The sequence below is a fragment of the Phaenicophaeus curvirostris genome, chromosome 2, assembly GCF_032191515.1.
Source record: "Phaenicophaeus curvirostris isolate KB17595 chromosome 2, BPBGC_Pcur_1.0, whole genome shotgun sequence".
In the NCBI taxonomy this organism is placed as follows: domain Eukaryota; kingdom Metazoa; phylum Chordata; class Aves; order Cuculiformes; family Cuculidae; genus Phaenicophaeus; species Phaenicophaeus curvirostris.
The window spans coordinates 92,960,867-92,977,821 of NC_091393.1; the positions used below are offsets into that span (position 1 = coordinate 92,960,867).

The 16,955-nt window shown below is 40.4% G+C and overlaps 2 protein-coding genes and 1 non-coding gene across 3 annotated transcripts in view; 1 reads left to right on the forward strand and 2 right to left on the reverse strand.

Annotated features, from left to right (window-relative positions):
• The window catches only part of HAAO (3-hydroxyanthranilate 3,4-dioxygenase), a 30,469-nt gene extending 21,413 nt beyond the window's left edge, over positions 1-9,056 (reverse strand). Inside the window, exons 1-2 of the mRNA XM_069852944.1 lie at positions 8,848-9,056; positions 5,382-5,460 (exon numbers count right to left, since the gene is read on the reverse strand). Of these exons, the coding sequence (XP_069709045.1) occupies positions 5,382-5,460; positions 8,848-8,927 (159 nt within the window). The 5' untranslated portion in view covers positions 8,928-9,056. The remainder of the gene's footprint in view (positions 1-5,381; positions 5,461-8,847) is intronic.
• MRPS5 (mitochondrial ribosomal protein S5) overlaps positions 1-16,955 on the reverse strand; it is a 160,842-nt gene that overhangs the window by 86,723 nt on the left and 57,164 nt on the right. The gene's annotated exons all lie outside the window — the stretch shown is intronic.
• Positions 14,756-14,848, forward strand: TRNAI-UAU (transfer RNA isoleucine (anticodon UAU)). Its single transcript is given in 2 exon segments — positions 14,756-14,793; positions 14,813-14,848. It is a non-coding gene; the product is annotated as a tRNA-Ile (tRNA).

Here is a 16,955-nt window from a genome sequence, read left to right on the forward strand (position 1 = left end):
CTGAACCCATAATTCTGCCTTCAGTGAACTTTCCATAGCTCTATTTTCTGAGTAGCTTTGTGGGGGCTCAGAGGTACTCAGACCTAGCCTCATGTTTTGTGGCAAAACTGTGCTATGATCTGTAATAAGGTCTCTCTTTTACTTTGGGAATAAGGGGTATGTTTTCCCTCAATTTATATAATACAGAGCAATAATACTTCTAAAAGTCAACTTCAATTTTCTTCCAAGCTTCTATCTGCTTTCCATATTGTTAGCCATATGTAGAAATCAGACTAATTCATATAAACGCTGGTGCAGCTGAAATTGTCTGAAACCTGATTAAAAGGTAGAATCATAATGGAAATAATTTTATTTACAGTAATTCACTATAATTTTTGCAAAATGAACATAAGTAGGGAAGAGAAGAAACTACCTAACGCTGCCAAAGGAGTGAAACAGGCGCGAGAACTGAAGGCATACTGGAGAAGAGTTCAGGCTGAGAGCTTTTATATAAATAGAGAGTTTGCCTTGTGCCATGGACATCACCATGGATAAAATATAACTCTTCTCTAGGTGGTTATTGTGCCAGGCTACTTATCCTCCTTGCACTCCATTTCCCCATGTTCTTTTCCCATCATTTTCTTTGGTGGTACCGAATGACCGCCTAAAACGCTGTAGTACCCCTCATTAGAGAACACATCAGGCAAGGCTAACTACTCATTGTACAACATATAGTGATTTCAGTGGGGAAATGGAGAAACAAAGATGGTTCACCAGTCTTTTTATCCCTTTTGCTACTAAATGTGCTTATTTGTTGGCTTTTTCAACATTCTTTTTATACCACCTCCTTTTCTACCTTTCATTTTTCCAGACTTTTGCCTTTCGTTTAGCTTTCCTGATCACTATGTGGCATCTCCTTATTACAGTTACACTAAAAAACATCTCCTCCTATTATTTTTCACACTACCTCTAGAAGTTAAGAGCCACACAGAAGTCATTCTTTACCGTAAGCATAACATTTTTTCATAGCATTACTCAATATGATCATTGAAACTACAATTATACCTATGAAAACTAAACTGAAAGCTCCTTAAGATTTAGAATTTATGTATTTACTTATTATTCCTTAGTCTGCTTCACCCTTCTTGTTTGTGCTTCAAACCTGGTAGTATTGTGTTAATCTGCAGCAAAAGGCAGCATCACCAGTGCTGAATCATTGTCAAGTCTCTAAAGGCATGTTTCACTCAGTTATGCAGACTCATAAAATAAATTATGCAGGCATTTGTGGAGATGATAGGTGGAGATGCAGAAAGATGGGAGTTCAACATTCCCTTCAATGGAAGCATCACTGAAGCTGCTTGTCTTAGTAGGAATTCATTTCAATAAAGTAGTAGAGAAAAGAGCAATATCTTCCCCACCACATTGATGTGGTGAGAATTGTATTGCTCCTTCATCTCAGTAGGGGTATCCTGGCAGACTAAAGAAGGAAGCACGTAGTAGAGGAAGAACACAGTATTTCTAATTGGTTTGCATAGGCCAATTAAAAAGCAAGTTTAGTTTATTTTATTTTACATACAGTGATGCATGTAATTTAATTTAGTTCCACCTCTGATATCAAACTCACAAATGCTGCTGTATGTTGAAAAGTTCAAGAGACAAAAACTACGTCCAGGACTGTTCCCCGGGTACCTGGAATGCACCTGCTACCGTGTAGCCACGAGGGGCTAAGCAGCATGTCAGGGGCTCCACAGAAGCTTTCAGCAGTCTCATCAAGTTGACTACATGGAGAGTTGTAGTCACTAGTCCATGTAATCCAAAGTTTCCTTGACAAGTGGGATTCACTTGGAATAGGATTCATATGAAAACCTAACAAAACTAGCTACATAGCATGCATGCTTTCTTTTTAGAGCACTTTAGTGCACTTTAAGAAAGTTTTGTCTGTCTAGCTTATATAGGTGTATTCTCACAGCAGTTGTTTTGACATGTTTCAACAGAAGATGCGTTTAGCAAGGCAATTCAGTTTCATTTTGAGAATGACTTTCATTTAGAGACAGAGAACGTCTGAGTACATGTTTGTTCACTCTATCTCTGTTCTGATCGAGAAGGGTGCAAGGGGGAACTTAGTTACAAACAGAAAAAAGAATAAATATGACATGGTGATAAATTCAAGCAAGAGAATGTGAACAGCTTATGTCTTGTAAGGTGCAGCTTCATTTGCCTCCCTATAAAAACTCTCCAATGGAAAACAGTGTCTCAGGTATGAGGCAGTACTTCTCTGCAGAAGGATGGCAATTAAGTAGTCTGTAGAATATTAAGAAGGAAGTGAAGTAGTACAGAGAAAACTAAGAAGGAAGAAAATGTTGATATGCATGTTTAGGAAACTCCTGCTTGCTAAGAGGAGAACAATAAATTGTGTGAAACTTGCTGCCATTTTAACCTAAACAAATGTTCAGGAGACAATCCTGAAAGTCTTTGAAGAGAGTCCAAATCAAGCCTCCAGTTTTTCTCATAATCAGCCAGTCATAATTGACCTTCTCAGTACACCTGCACATTAATGGTGCTAGCAGAGAACAGCTTGGCAGCAGGAGGATACTCCCATGCCCTCATCTCTGCATGTGAACCCCTTGCTGCTGTGAGGTGCAGGCGGACAAGTATTAAGTTGTGCCACATCACACACTGTGACAACAAGCCGAAAATAATGAGTGATCAACAATCCTAAATTTAACTTTCTATTTTCTATCAAAAGAGGACATGTAGAATAGCATTAGCTAAACTTGTGTGACGAATTTGTGGGTTTTTTTCATTCAGGATTTGGCCTGTTAACAGTATGTCTATATAGCTTGTCTTTCAAATTATCCCTCAGAACTACAGAAAACCATTTGCGTGCCAGAATAATGAGCTGAATGTGGTTTTGAATTTTGGAGTTTTTTTAATACCAAGGTTAATTTAGGAATATGCCATTTTACGAGAAAACTCTGTCTCACAATTAATCTCTAATGAAAAGCATGGCTCTAAAGTCTTAATAAAATAACAGGAAAGTGCAAATGTATCTGATAAAAAGGTATGTTAAAATGTGTTGTGTGACTATATTGTATCTATAAAATTGGACAAAATTGGCCCGTATGTTAAACTAATGCACCTGATGTGCATATTGCCAGTTCTCAAATGTGACAGGAATTTTATGTTTCCACTTTTGGTTGCTGAGTAATTGTGGGAAAAAACACTGTGTAAATTAAGAGGTATTAATACCTTAAAAATCTTGTATCTATTTGAATTAGCAATCCTTAAAAATCTTGCACCTACTTGAGTTAGCAATAATTTACATTACTGTTGCATACTGATATAAATGACATCTTTATAGATACGGATAACTTTTTATATTGTTGGATAGTGACGTAAAGGCAGGCCAAATCTCTCTTAAACACGTAAATGTCTTGCAAAGAAAAATATTCCCAGGTAAGTGATATTCACCTGACTTTCATTTTAAGAGAAGAAAGGTAGAGATGAATTTCAAAATGAGATAGAACAGGCATGGATCAGGAACCAAGGATAATCCAGCATGAACTGGGAAATGCAAGGAGAGGCAAGACCATTAAGAAAAGGAAAATATTACAGTATATTTAGTATTGTAGCACAGACTACAGTAGCAGTTAAACTTCAGCTTTTTGTGTGTGTATGTATTCTGCTCTTAGTTTAGAGCTCTAATGTGTTCTTCAAAAAAAGAAAAGAAATTGTATAAAATCAAAAAGGTGATGTTACAGAAAAAAACATTTTGAATCATCAAGTACCATATGTACCTCAATGCACCTTTCATTTTACGCTTTGCAAAAACTTTACATCATTGACCTTGACAACAAAATTCACTCAGCCTTTGTTATCTTACATATTATACTTAATAATATTCCATAACAGTAGTGTTTAGATACTCTTTTCAGTGCTTTCTGAGCAGTCATACTACAGATGTGATTACTTCTCTCCAAAGGACATAATCGTGTTGGTGATACCACATTTTGTGCTCCCTGCTAAGTATCTCTGGAATTTCCTTGTAAATATATGATGAATGCTATTTTTTTCTGGTTAATAAGTGTCTCTCCACATGCCCTGCCCTTTGACCTGGATTGCCTCCTTCCCGATGCAAGCAACTTCATGGCATGGTTCTGGGTGTCACCAGAGCTGCCCCTGGGCAGTTGAGGAGAAGGAACGTAATGGATATTATTGCATAACCTGGTACACCATGGACTTGCCTCTGTCTACAGCCACAAGTGGGCTGTGAGACCCTGGTGGCAATACAAAGCAGGTAGGAGTCAGACAGTGATAAGGTAGCAACCACTCTTTCAGAGGGTACAGTCATAATGACGAAAACACCTGCATGGCACAATTATAACTGAAAATTAATGAAGGCTGTTGTGAAAAGCTTGGTTGGTTTGGTGAGAAATGATTCAATGACGAGTAAACACAAATTTTTGTTTCTTTTTAAAAGGATTTATTTAACTTGACTCACTTCTGCCTTGAACTATGTAGATGCTTAGGTCTGATTTTCTAAAGTGAGCTAAAATTGGGTGGCTACATTTTACTGGAATTATGTGAAATTAAATTACTCTGCTGGGAAGCAAGGCAAATTGTTTCCCATCCTGAAATCCTTACTGCCAGGCCTCTGCTGTCCATTTCCCTTAGGATTCCTTCAGAGCCAGCTGTGATATCTCTGACTCCAAGAAGTCCTCAGGCCAAGCAGACAATTCCATGAAGAAGATAGTAAATAGAAGTAAATTGCTATAATTTCGATGGATTTCTACTCTTTTTTCCTATATTCTGCATTTGGCTCAATAGCTACTCACAACTCAAAGCAGTGGGATGGCTTCCTTTTGATACAGAAGGTGTGTAGTGGAAGGGGACTGATCTGAAAAACGTTTAGAAATTTCATTCTTTAACCTTCCAAACCTGAATGAAAGCTGAAAATGCTGATATTTTTCACAAATTCCAGAAAGATACAATTTCAAGTCAGCCAAAATATTTCATTTTGATCTTTTAATTTCAAAGTTACTTCTGAAATACAGACTGACCTTCTGCAACAAAATATCACTTTAAAAGTATCATTACCTTTCCAAAGTTTTATTTCAAAATGCTGAAATGAGACATTTTGATGTGTCAGAATACCTTCTCTAGTTTCGTATTGGAAATGAATTTTAGCAAAATAGATCTGATGTCATGTGCTTGTTTCAAAGGAAAGGAACAGATAGTGTATGGTTCCGGTGAATGATTCCGTTTAAGTCTTTGAAAAAAATCTAATAAATACAACATCGCTGAGCCTGGCATTGCTAATCTAAGCTGTAGCTTAAAAAGTAGCTGCATTTTAATAATTTTAAACAATTAAAACAGTAAGATACAAACAACCTATAGGTTACCTCTTCTCCTTCTTCAATATGATAATCCTTCCTTTCATTTGGCCCTCCAACAAACATCACATTCAATTGACGGCGATGCCTAGAAAAGAAAGTGATATTTTAAAGCTGCCTTTGTGTATGATGTTTTTCACTGCGTATGTTTGGATTATTTTTTCTTAATGCTTTGAGGACACTGAGTCAATGAAGCAATGCTGAGTGACAAACAACATCCAGAATGAGAGCTCGAAAGGCCTTGGATACATCTGTCTACTCTGCCACTGTTCTGCCCGGGTGACGTGAGGCCACCTACCCTGCTCCTCCTGTTTCAGTGCCTCTAGCTATGAGAAGAGGTCACTGATAGTTACAGAGCTTTGCACTGTAAAGGATTCTCTAAAGGTAAAAGCATATATTTTCCCTATTACTAGAGATACTGATGGTAGGAACTATCAGCTAATTTCTATTTACATTGGTTTTGCTAAGATGGAATAACATTAAAATGTCTTCATCACGGTTGTTGTTGATTCAAAAAAGGAGATTCAAGCCTTTTATCTTAACTCTGACCCTTTTAAGAGCCTCGATGAGCACTTCTATCAACTGGTACAAAGAACAGAAATCATCCAATTATCTATCAGTCCAATTACACTAATAAAGAGCAGGTAGCAGGTTTTTATTTGCTTAAAAAAACTGTAAATCAGACTTGTTATCTGCAATTAAAAATTTGTTCTTCAGCTCTTTTTGACATGTCAGCTGGAGGGTGTTGACCTATACTTTTCAGAGAGCAATTTCAAGGCTATACTTGGGCTAGCAGGAAATTGGAGTAACACATAACCAGCAGAGACACGCTCCCCTGCAACATGGGGAAGAATGACCTCTGTGTCTGCACTCTTTAAGCCTTAATTTAGAGTATTTATTCTAAACTGCTCAATATATACATTTGATCCGCTACTCCTACCATGCTTACCTTTGAAAGTATTTAAATTACAATGAACAACACAATAGAGATTAATTAAGCAGAAATAACAAGTAACAGTGACAAATTCCTTAGTCAGATAAAAGTCTGAAGAATTAAATTAGATTGCAGTTCTTAAATTGACTCTTTTCACTATAGGAAGTGGTATATTTTATACCACTTCATGCCTGTACCCTAAAATAAGGAACCAAATGCAGAATTGTTTGTACTATGCAGATTTAATGTTCATTTTCAAGAACACACTATAATACTTCTGAATTAATGAACCCTTCTTCTAAAGAAAGGAGAAACATCAAAACAGTAAGAATGCAGCTAATAATCAATTAAATGAAATAAAATCAACCTTGGAGAATAAAACAAGAGAAAGACAATCTATAGGTATCAAGATGAGATAATTCTTTTACAGAAACCCATATAGTTTCATTGTTAGTTCAATAACTTAAAGACAAAATATTGCTCTAAAATCCTCACTGCTTAACATTTTATTTGGCAAATCTACCGTTTACTCTGTCACCCTATGGATTTAGCTGGGTCTTTCATAATAAATCGGCAACCATGGGATAATCGTTCCTATTATTAACAATCATAATGGCACCATCAAAAAATTCTAGCTATCAAGCACAAACAGGAACTCTAATACTAATAGGTTTGTTTGTCTGTACTACTAAATAAAGTTGTCTGGTTAAGATAGTTGCATTAAGTTAAGAAGAAATATCATATGGAAGGAAAGCAGCTGCAGTTAGACTGTCAAAATGCAGTTAAGAGTATCATAAAGGTTTCAGGGGTGTGAAAATTACTTGATTGCACTATTTTTAGAATGAAGTGCTAATCAATGGCCTATTAAGTTTTATATTTTCTTATTTTTCTCTTTTTAAGCACGTAAAGGTAATAGTACCAGCAGGCAACCTATTAAAAACATCTCAAGACCATGAAGAACCGGGCTGTACCCACAGTTAGGTTTCCTTATGATAAGTATCATATTCTGAACTCAAAGAATAACATTAAAAGTGCCATAGCTATGTCAAGGGTTCTGATTTTGCAATAGTTGTTCATTGTTGAGGTTAAAAAGCATTTAAAATTGCAAGATAGTCTCTTTAAAATACTTATAATCAAACTGCAGCTCTTGCATTGTATCCTTCGCTGTATTCTTTGCTGGGTAAAAAATTGGGTGGATGGCTGGGCTATCCAGAGTTTACCACTATCACCAGTAAGCTTCAGAAATGGCTATGGTTTACACAATGCTTTCTAAGTGCATTTTGAAAATGAAAGAAACGAAAATACTCATAAGGAGAAGACATCTCATTCTCTCCCACTGTCAAACTATTGTAGTGATTCAAGTTTCATAATTTCTCAATTAAACGTACGCCTGTGCTTCCAATACAGTCATCCCAAGACAGATGTTCCCTTTACCTTATTTTTGTCTTGCAACCATTACTTTGACCAAAGTAATCCTAGAACCAGGAAATGGAAATTATTACTACTACTGTTACTCTACTGCCCATTCAGCTTTTGATTAAAGGTAGCACATCATGGTAGGGCAAAGACGCGTGTTCTTTGGTGCTATTTTTGATTAAAGTTGAAAAGCAAGATTTTTTTTTTTATAAGTAAAACTGAGAAAAAAGCTTTTTCTTTTCTTTCTAAAACCTGGGTTTGTACACCCTTTACAGAGAATCCTTTCTTATGAAATCCTTCTGTATATGGAGGTTTTAGACAAAACATATAGTCCCCAACTTCATTGACAAAAGACATCCCAGCTAATATTGTGACTAGAAGGTGCCACACTTTGGACCATTTACACTGGAATTAGTTATGGAGTTTTGATACTGAGAATATCCATGCTGTACAACTGTACATTGCCCACATTTTTTTCTCACATTAGCTGCTGCATTCAGAATATGGATTGTAGCTCTAGGGTGACAGTCACTGCTCTGAAACAGTGTCTCTTCAGCCTCCTGCTGAGCAGAGGGTTCTACCCTGACTTGACAGCTCTGACAATGCCCCAGAAATCTCCTCCACCAGTGCCCCTGCTCTTCATTTCTCCTTACCTTTCACGTGTCCTGTTGGTTTTGACATTGGTTCTGCAGATTTGGCTTCTCTGTAATGTTGAAATGACTCTCAGCAGCTCTAGCAGCTGTTTCAGGTCATAATTTGGTAACACTAATCTGTTAGCTAAATCTTGTCATTTGTGGATGTGATGCCATCTCATCTGTTTTCTGAGTTTATAGTCATAAACCCTGATACAAGTTCCTTTAACTCAGTCTAACTGCCTACACTTTGAGCTGAGGCGAGTATCTCATATTCAAGTTGATCTTTACAGCTTCTTCAAAGTTACTGCAAAACCAATTTCAGTCACTTTCTGTTCTTCAAAACAGTACCCTGAGTAAGTCTGACAGGAACTACAGTTCCTTACTAACATTTATCATGTATGCATTTTAGCAGCTTCCTCTTATAGCTAAGAATATTTATATATCTAAGAAGTGTGTAAAAAAATAAAAAAAAATATCTCCATTTACTTACATAAGCTTATTGCACACAGGTGGCAAAAAGTCAGTTTTGTTTTCTTCTATCCATTTTCTTACATTTACAAGAAGCTCCATGGTCTGCCAGCTATGAAACTTTTGACGGAGATGTCAGAATTTGCAGAGTGCTCTTTCTGGAAGCAAACTGCATCCCCAGACTTCAGGGGATTGGCTGGTAGAAGAGGTGTCTTCAGGCTTGGGTGTCAAAGGGGACGGGTCCATCAGTCAAAGGTTGTTTTATAAAGGGTTCTAGTGCCCCAGTGCCTAGCTAATAATTGACTAGTGCTTTTAAAATGTATATTTTAATTTGAGAAGTAGTCTGCCTGCATGACGTTTCTGAATTCTCTCTACTGCATCAACTGGAGTGTGTATGTTGCCTTGTTACATAGACAAACTGATAGCTAGGAAAACAAGCAAGACTTGGGCATGCACACCCCTCAAGTCTAATACAGAAACAGGTTTCAAAGATAAAAGCAAGATGAGAGCAATTACTCCAAGTTTAGTTTCATATAAAAGAATTTTGTTTTACATACATAGCTACACGTAAGTATTTCAGGACTGATAAGAGCCCCATTTCCTTTTCCCACCTTCCCCCAACCTTGTTGGGCTGAACATTTTGGGGTGGTATTTGAAAGTATTTGGATATGATTCTGACTGATAAATAAAATAAAGACGTCTCTTGCATTTGTGAGACCAAAAGCAGCTGTTCATAAACGTTCACTTTAATTTCATCACTCCTTGTCAATGCTGTAGCAGGGCCTGTTGGAGAGCTGAATGTGACTCTGTGATGCCCTTTGGGGAAGTGCAGCATGTTGCCATCCAGTTATCAGGCAAACAAGAAACTGAGAACAATCAGACATTCCAGGTCTATGTTAGTTTGTATTGCTACACTAGTTTCTCCTCAATGCCCACATAGTCCCTACAGGATTGTTCTCTCTGTTCCCCACCATCCCCATTCTTTAATCAGTAAGTGTATAAACATTTGTTTTCAGAGTTGAAATGCCTGAAATGAATAGTAAACAACCCCCCCCCACCCCCACCACCACACCCCTGCAAGACATTACAAAATTTTAGCTCTTGACATAGCTTAGTCTTCTGATTATATCTACGTGGGTGGGTGAATGTGTGTGGGTGTAAGGTTATAATTTGATCTGTCTACCTCTATTGCTTGTGCATATGAGCAATGCAGCTGCTGGACTGAAGGGTCAGTACGCTGGAACAGTACAAATGTGGTAGTCCTTTAGCTTATACCATAATAATCTTCCAATGGAAAAAAAGCAATGGACTGTGAGTTTTAAATAATACCACACTCTTATTCCAGGATGTGTAAGAGTGACCCTGTTTTACCTTCACCTCTATCACTTCTTTGCAGTTTAGTTTAAACTAACTACATAATTTATCAAAAAAATCCACATGCAAATTACAGTTCTGCTCTATTGGTACAATCACAATAGTACTGGCAATAAATACCTCTGAAATCAGCCCAATTATTTCACTCAATTGTAAAATAAACCCCGCATTACTTATTTAGCACACACAATTTCTGCCATCAGAATGGCTGTGGTGAGACACCAGTGCATAGCAAAGTCATTAGGCCTAGTTTTGGACCTACAGACAGGAACACTTCAGTGCTTTTTGAACTGTAGGCTGCTGGCACACAATTTAGCTGCAAAGGAAAGAGATCTTCTATTCAAAAAGCACTTTCACTTAGGGGATTGTGACCTAGCCTGGTGAGACCAGAAGAATTGAAGATATTCTATTTTAATGACCACTGATTTGTAAAGCTGAACCTCATCATTAGTAACATCTACTGTGGAGTAGGACTCCATTTGTTGGGCACAGAAATGAAGAGATTGTACAAAGTCACAGCAGGAAAAAACACAGATCCTGGAATTGATACGGCCAAGCCTTGTTCACCACAATATTAATGTGCCAGTTTCAAGTGCAGGGCCATTGTCCACAACCCCTACTCTAATCCCTAGTCTCCATTTTTTTCCACTAGGCAGAATGCAAGGTACTATTACCTGTAGTGAAAACTATCTCAGTCGCAGGATGATAAATCCATTCAATGCTTAGAGTGAAGTACGAAAACCTGATAGCTAGACCTACTCAGGGAGGAAATAAATGAAGTTCACTTATAAAATTCACCATTACTATGAAGCTGAGGTTATTATCACAGGGCGGCATTTTCCATAACCTTCTGAAATCAAGAGGTTTTGAAAAATACAGTTGATGGTCTCTCCATGCCTATAACAGGTATAAGGGAATATCATTGCTTTTTTTTTTCTTTTGAAGCGGACTAAGAAATGGTCTGCATGGCCTGGAAGTACCTGGTCATGAAACCCCATTTATCTGAATTGTATTGGAGAGGCAAAGAAAAAAGCCAGTGTTGCAGTCTCTGAGACTCAAGTAAATATGTATGCCTCGTGACCTGACTGGGGACTGGATTTTTCTTGCTAGCCTACTTTGCAATGACTCCATCAAAGCCTGTTCCAGCAGCTGGGGTTTCTGCTTTCACTTTCAGCTCAGATCCTTCCCTTTATACAAAGGTAAGGACGCAGTTCGTTAGCTTTTATTGCCAGAGAAGAGCAAGACTACTGAAACACAAAACCGCTACACAAAAATCATGTTATTTGCATTAAAGGTGCAGGAAAAAACATGATAGTGGAATAAAATTTAGTAAGGACAGCACCTACTTTATTTCTCTACTTTCCTCTACTATCAGACCTATTAGAGACTTAAATTTCCTAGCTGCTATCAAGAAGGCAGTGTATGATAACACAAATTGGCTCTTAAGCCTTGTATTTTTCATACTTAGTGCTAAGAAGTACTCTGAAAAATCTTCACTAGGAGAGGTTTGTTTTCACTGGCAATTTGAAAACAAAACCCTTTTAAAACAGTACCATTACAGCTCTGCCTTTCTGTCCCTGTGTAATACAGACAGACATTGATTTATCTACATTACTGTTAAAATAATGGAGTTACACTGAAGTGATAGTCTGGAGGTTCTGCAAGCAACAGGAAGCAAGTAACTTTCTGTGGCATTAGTACAGCTTTAACTTCTGCTTTTTATCGCTTTCTATTTTTTAATATTGTGAAGAAATGGGAAAAGGAAGACATAGATATGAGTAAACAATCCACCTATTTGAACACACTTCCTCGTTTTGGTCAGATCTGTGCTTTTTTTCTGTTTGTTCTTTAAGAACAAATATAAATTAAGTACTTTTTTAAAAAATGAAAATTTAATTATATTTAAAAAATCTATTATAGTTGCTGAAAATAAAAATTCAAATCAGTAGCAAACCTACTACTTGAACCCAAGTACAATTATGTTCCTACAGACTAATTGACATGGTCAAATTTCACTGCTGTATTCATAAACGTAATAACAAGAGCCTCAGTCTTTGTGGGGAGAAACATAAGAAGCAAATGAATCACATAGCACAGGAGAATAGTTAAAGATCCTATGAAAACTAGTAAGATCTTCACTGTCATCACTGTTGCTTTTATGGAAAGGCTGATTAAAATACAACAAGCAGTGATAGTCATCTACATAAGCACCAAAATTAGACTCACTTGAGTCCTCCCTTTTGCCTGAATCTAAGGTTAAATCTGCAATAAGGAGCTTGTCTGTACATTCACAGTTTCAGCTTCAGTTCTTCCTGATATTTTTTTATTTGCCAAGAAAGCACTTGTTTGGATGCACTTATATTCACAGCAATATTTGCATGGCATTAACTGTTATATTTTCTAGTGTCATGATGGGTAATGAAGGTGGGTGCCATTTTCTAGTATGCTAACTAAACCCATGCAATGATGGAAAATTTCTCTAAGGAATTAACTTTTCCTCCATGCCAGCCACCTTCATCAGCAGTCAGGCACAGCAATTTCATGTTACTTCACCTGTCAATGCTGTATACCACAGAAATATGTTCTAATGCCCACAGTACCAACTTTCTTGACAAGTGAGAAGAACCTCCTCTCTATTCAAAACAGCCTCAAAAGGTTTCAGCTCATTTACTGTTTGGAGGTAAAGGTATAACTGCCACCCAATCTGCCAAGAGTCATTGGGAAATCAGTGCTAGTTACTCAAACCTGGCTGAGTGCCTGTCACCTACTGCTGAGCCACCAACAGTTCATTGTTAAAGGCCACAGAAATCCACGTGCCATGTAGCACTCTCTACAACCATCCACTCTGTAATGATTCTCCCTCTGTACTTGGCACTGGTGAGACTGCACCTCGAATCCTGTGTTCAGTTCTGGGCCCCTCACCACAAGAAGGATGTTGAGGCTCTGGAGGGAGTCCAGAGAGGAGCAACAAAGCTGGTGAGGGGGCTGGAGAACAGGCCTTATGAGGAACGGCTGAGAGAGCTGGGGTTGTTTAGTCTGGAGAAGAGGAGGCTGAGGGGAGACCTCATTGCTCTCTATAACTACCTGAAAAGGAAGTTGTAGAAAGGAGGGAGCTGGCCTCTTCTCCCAAGTGACAGGGGACAGGATGAGAGGGAATGGCCTCAAGCTCCGCCAGGGGAGGTTCAGGCTGGACATTAGGAAAAAAATTTTCATGGAAAGGGTCATTGGGCACTGGCACAGGCTGCCCAGGGAGGTGGTTGATTCACCTTCCCTGGAGGTGTTTAAGGGACAGGTGGATGAGGTGCTGAGGGGCATGGTTTAGTGTTTGATAGGAATGGTTGGACTCGATGGTCCGGTGGGTCTCTTCCAACCTGGTGATTCTATGATTCTATGAAATGCCCAGAGCTTGTTGCTTTGCCCACAGTAGTGTAGCTGTACCGAGGAAAATGCTTTCTATTACTTGTGTCAGTAAACCAACAGAGCTGTTTAGGAAAGTAAATATGGTGACAATACCCAACCATGGGTGTTAAAAAAATAAGAGTGTCTCTGTCTCGTCTGTCTAACAGTGCTGGAGCACTGCTTGGGTTTCTGTATCCGGTGATGCCAGTTATGTTTACCATCTTCCTGCCACATAAAGATAAGACAGAGGTGACTGCAGAATAAATCCACGTTAGTGGTATATTTTAACAATAAAAATGCAGATAAGGCTGTGTGTTCTTTTCTAGTAACTCTTTCTAAGCACGTAATACATCATAAGTACACTGTGTTGTTTCTGCAGTTAAGCAACGTTAGCCTTTTATATTTCTTCATCATTTTCATATCAGAGCACCTAGTTCCATCCTGGAATTTCAGGGAACAGGGAGACAGAAGGTATTCAGCTATTGAAACAAGCAGTTTAGACCCTGCACCTTGGGATGTCTTTATATTACGGACGCTCTGTGCTTAGTACTTGTGCTACAGTAAAGTGACGTGAAGCAAGAGGTAGAGTAAGCCCTTTAATAAAATATACATAGCGGATAAACCCCAATAGTTTTGCGTATATTAAGCATTACTGCAAGTGGCAGGGCATCCCTCGAGGGGCACATGAGGGCAGGGGAACAGCAGGCGGGCTGAGGGGGAACTACAGCGAGAAGAATCCAGTTTCTTGGCAGCACGTAGCTGCTTTTCTCTCTGCCTCGGACCTGCGGCCCGGCAGACCGGGGCATTTTTTCCGCAGCGATGCGAATCAGCTGAGCTAGAGGGCAAAGCCTGCAGCCCAAGGCCTCGCCTGCCGAGAAGAAGCCGCGGTGGAAGGCGGAGCCAAGCCGCCCGCGCCCGGCGGTGGGCACCGAGCGCTCCGGGGCCTGGGGAGCGGCAGGGCCTTGTGCCTCCCTCCTTTGAGCCTCCTCCAGCTCCTTCCTCCCCTTCCCCCGCCGCCGGGAGCGAGAGCGCAGCCCGAGCAGAGAGCAGGGCAGCCCAGGGCCGCTGCCCAGCGCGGGGCAGGGGCGGGTGGCGCGTTTCCGCCACCGGGGCTGCGTGAGCCCTTGATAAACCGTTCGGGAGGAGTTGGTGTCAGGGCTCCAGTGGCGCAATCGGTTAGCGCGCGGTACTTATACAGCAGTACAAGCCGAGCAATGCCGAGGTTGTGAGTTCGAGCCTCACCTGGAGCACAACTGTTTTTTTGGGTGGTGGGGAGGGAAAACGGTTTTGTTTTTTATGGTACGTGGCCGCGCTCCTGAGAAAGAAAGGGAGAAAAAAGTCGATGGAAAAAATTATGCAGCTGTGGCAGCAGTGTGGGTCCAGCAGATGTGCACCCTGCTGCGTGTGCTGGGCAGGCGGGCAGGCCTCGCACGGCAAAGCGGGTGGTGGTGTGCAGGAAATAAAGGTTAATTTACACGGCGTTGTTTCATAGAATCATAGAATAGTTTGGGTTGGAAGCGACCTTAAAGATCATGCAGTTCCACCCCCCCTGCCACGGGCAGGGACACCTCCCACTAGCTCAGGCTGCCCAAGGCCCCATCCTACCTGGCCCTGAACACCCCCAGGGATGGGGCAGCCACAGCTTCCCTGGGCAGCCTGTGTCAGTGCCTCACCGCCCTCACAGTGAAGAAATTCCTCTTTATGTCTAGTCTAAATCTGCCCCTCTCCTGTTTATACCCATTGCCCCTAGTTTTAATACCAACTGCAAGTAAATACTGACTGGTGGCAGGTAGTACCACTGAAGGGTAACTAAATTCCCCTCCCCCCAGCCCACCTTTAGAATCATAGAATGGTTGGGGTTGGAACGGAACTTAAAGATCACCCAGTCCCACCCAGCCTCACCTTGAGCACCTCCTGGGGTGGGGCATCCGCTATTTCTCTGTGAAACCTGTTCCAGTGCTTCACCACCCTCACAGTCAAAAATTTCTTCCTAATATCTAACCTAAATGTACCCTCTTTCAGATTAAAGCCACTCCCCCCCACTATGCTCCCTCATAAACAGCCCCTTCCCAGCTTCCCTGTAGCCCCATTCAGGCACTGGAAGGTGCTATATGGTCTTCTGGAGCCTTCTCTTCTACAGGCTGAACAATCCCAACTCTCTCAGCCTGTCCTCAGATGGAAGGTTCTTCAGCCCTCTGATTATCTCCGTGTCGCTTTGCCTCCTTTGGCAGTGATGGTCTTTGTAACTTAGGGGAGGTTTAGGCTAGACGTTAGGAAAAAATTCTTTACAGAAAGGGTCATTGGGCACTGGAACAGGCTGCCCAGGGAGGTGGTTGAGTCACCTTCCCTGGAGGTGTTTAAGGCACGGGTGGACGAGGTGCTGAGGGATATGGTTTAGTGTTTGGTAGGAACGGTTGGACTCGGTGATCCGGTGGGTCTCTTCCAACCTGGTTATTCTGTGAACTGCTCAAATGTGTGGGCTGTAGCAGGAAGGAAAATAATGCAAATAATTTCAGATTTTCACAAAGAAACTTGAGAGGTGGCAGGGCTGTCGGAAAAGGGCAGCTTCCTGAAAAAAATAGCTGGAGGTCTGAGTGTTTAGGCCCAGATCTTGTGAACCCACCTCAAGTCTACTACTTTCCCAGTGCAAGTTACATCAAAACGTTCGGTGGGACCCTCAGGATGATGCAGCCAGAGGTGCTTTTATTGCCCAGATAAGCCCATTAGTGTCTGTACTACAGGTGTGAGCTCCTTGAAGTTCAGGGGCTTTTATTACTTTGTCCCCTCTGAATTTTGAATTAACTTCATTGATTTCAGTGACAGTGTGGTCATGCCTGAAGTGTGTGCCATATCAGTATAAGGAAGACTAAATCAACAAGAGAGATCTGTAATGTATTGAAAGGTAAATAAAGTTTTGTCCTTACAGCAAGTTTCACATTTTCTCCTTTGTGCAGGCATGCCATGTCCCAGTGCTGAGGCTTACAGACAATATAGGAAGATTTGCAGAGGTACTGGAAATACAAAAATATGAAAATGCTGGTTTTGTGTAACTGGAAAAGAAACCTAGTAGAGGGAGAAGGACTGCATTCCCTGGACAGACACCACCTTTTTTTCCACAAACTGAGTGGGGAGGGTGCTGCTCCCTCCTACCTTCACCCCTTCTCCTGCCTGCCTCCTTGCATAGGCAGGTGCTCCCTCAGCAAGAAGGAACCACCAATTTTTTATTTGGGTTTGGTGTGCTGGGAGGTATGATAGTGCAATTTTTACTATGAGGTGCACAAAGCAGATGCTGTTTGTTGTATTCACAGCTTTTTCTGTGACTAGCCTCTCGTGCCAGAGAGCAACTGGGACAAGCAT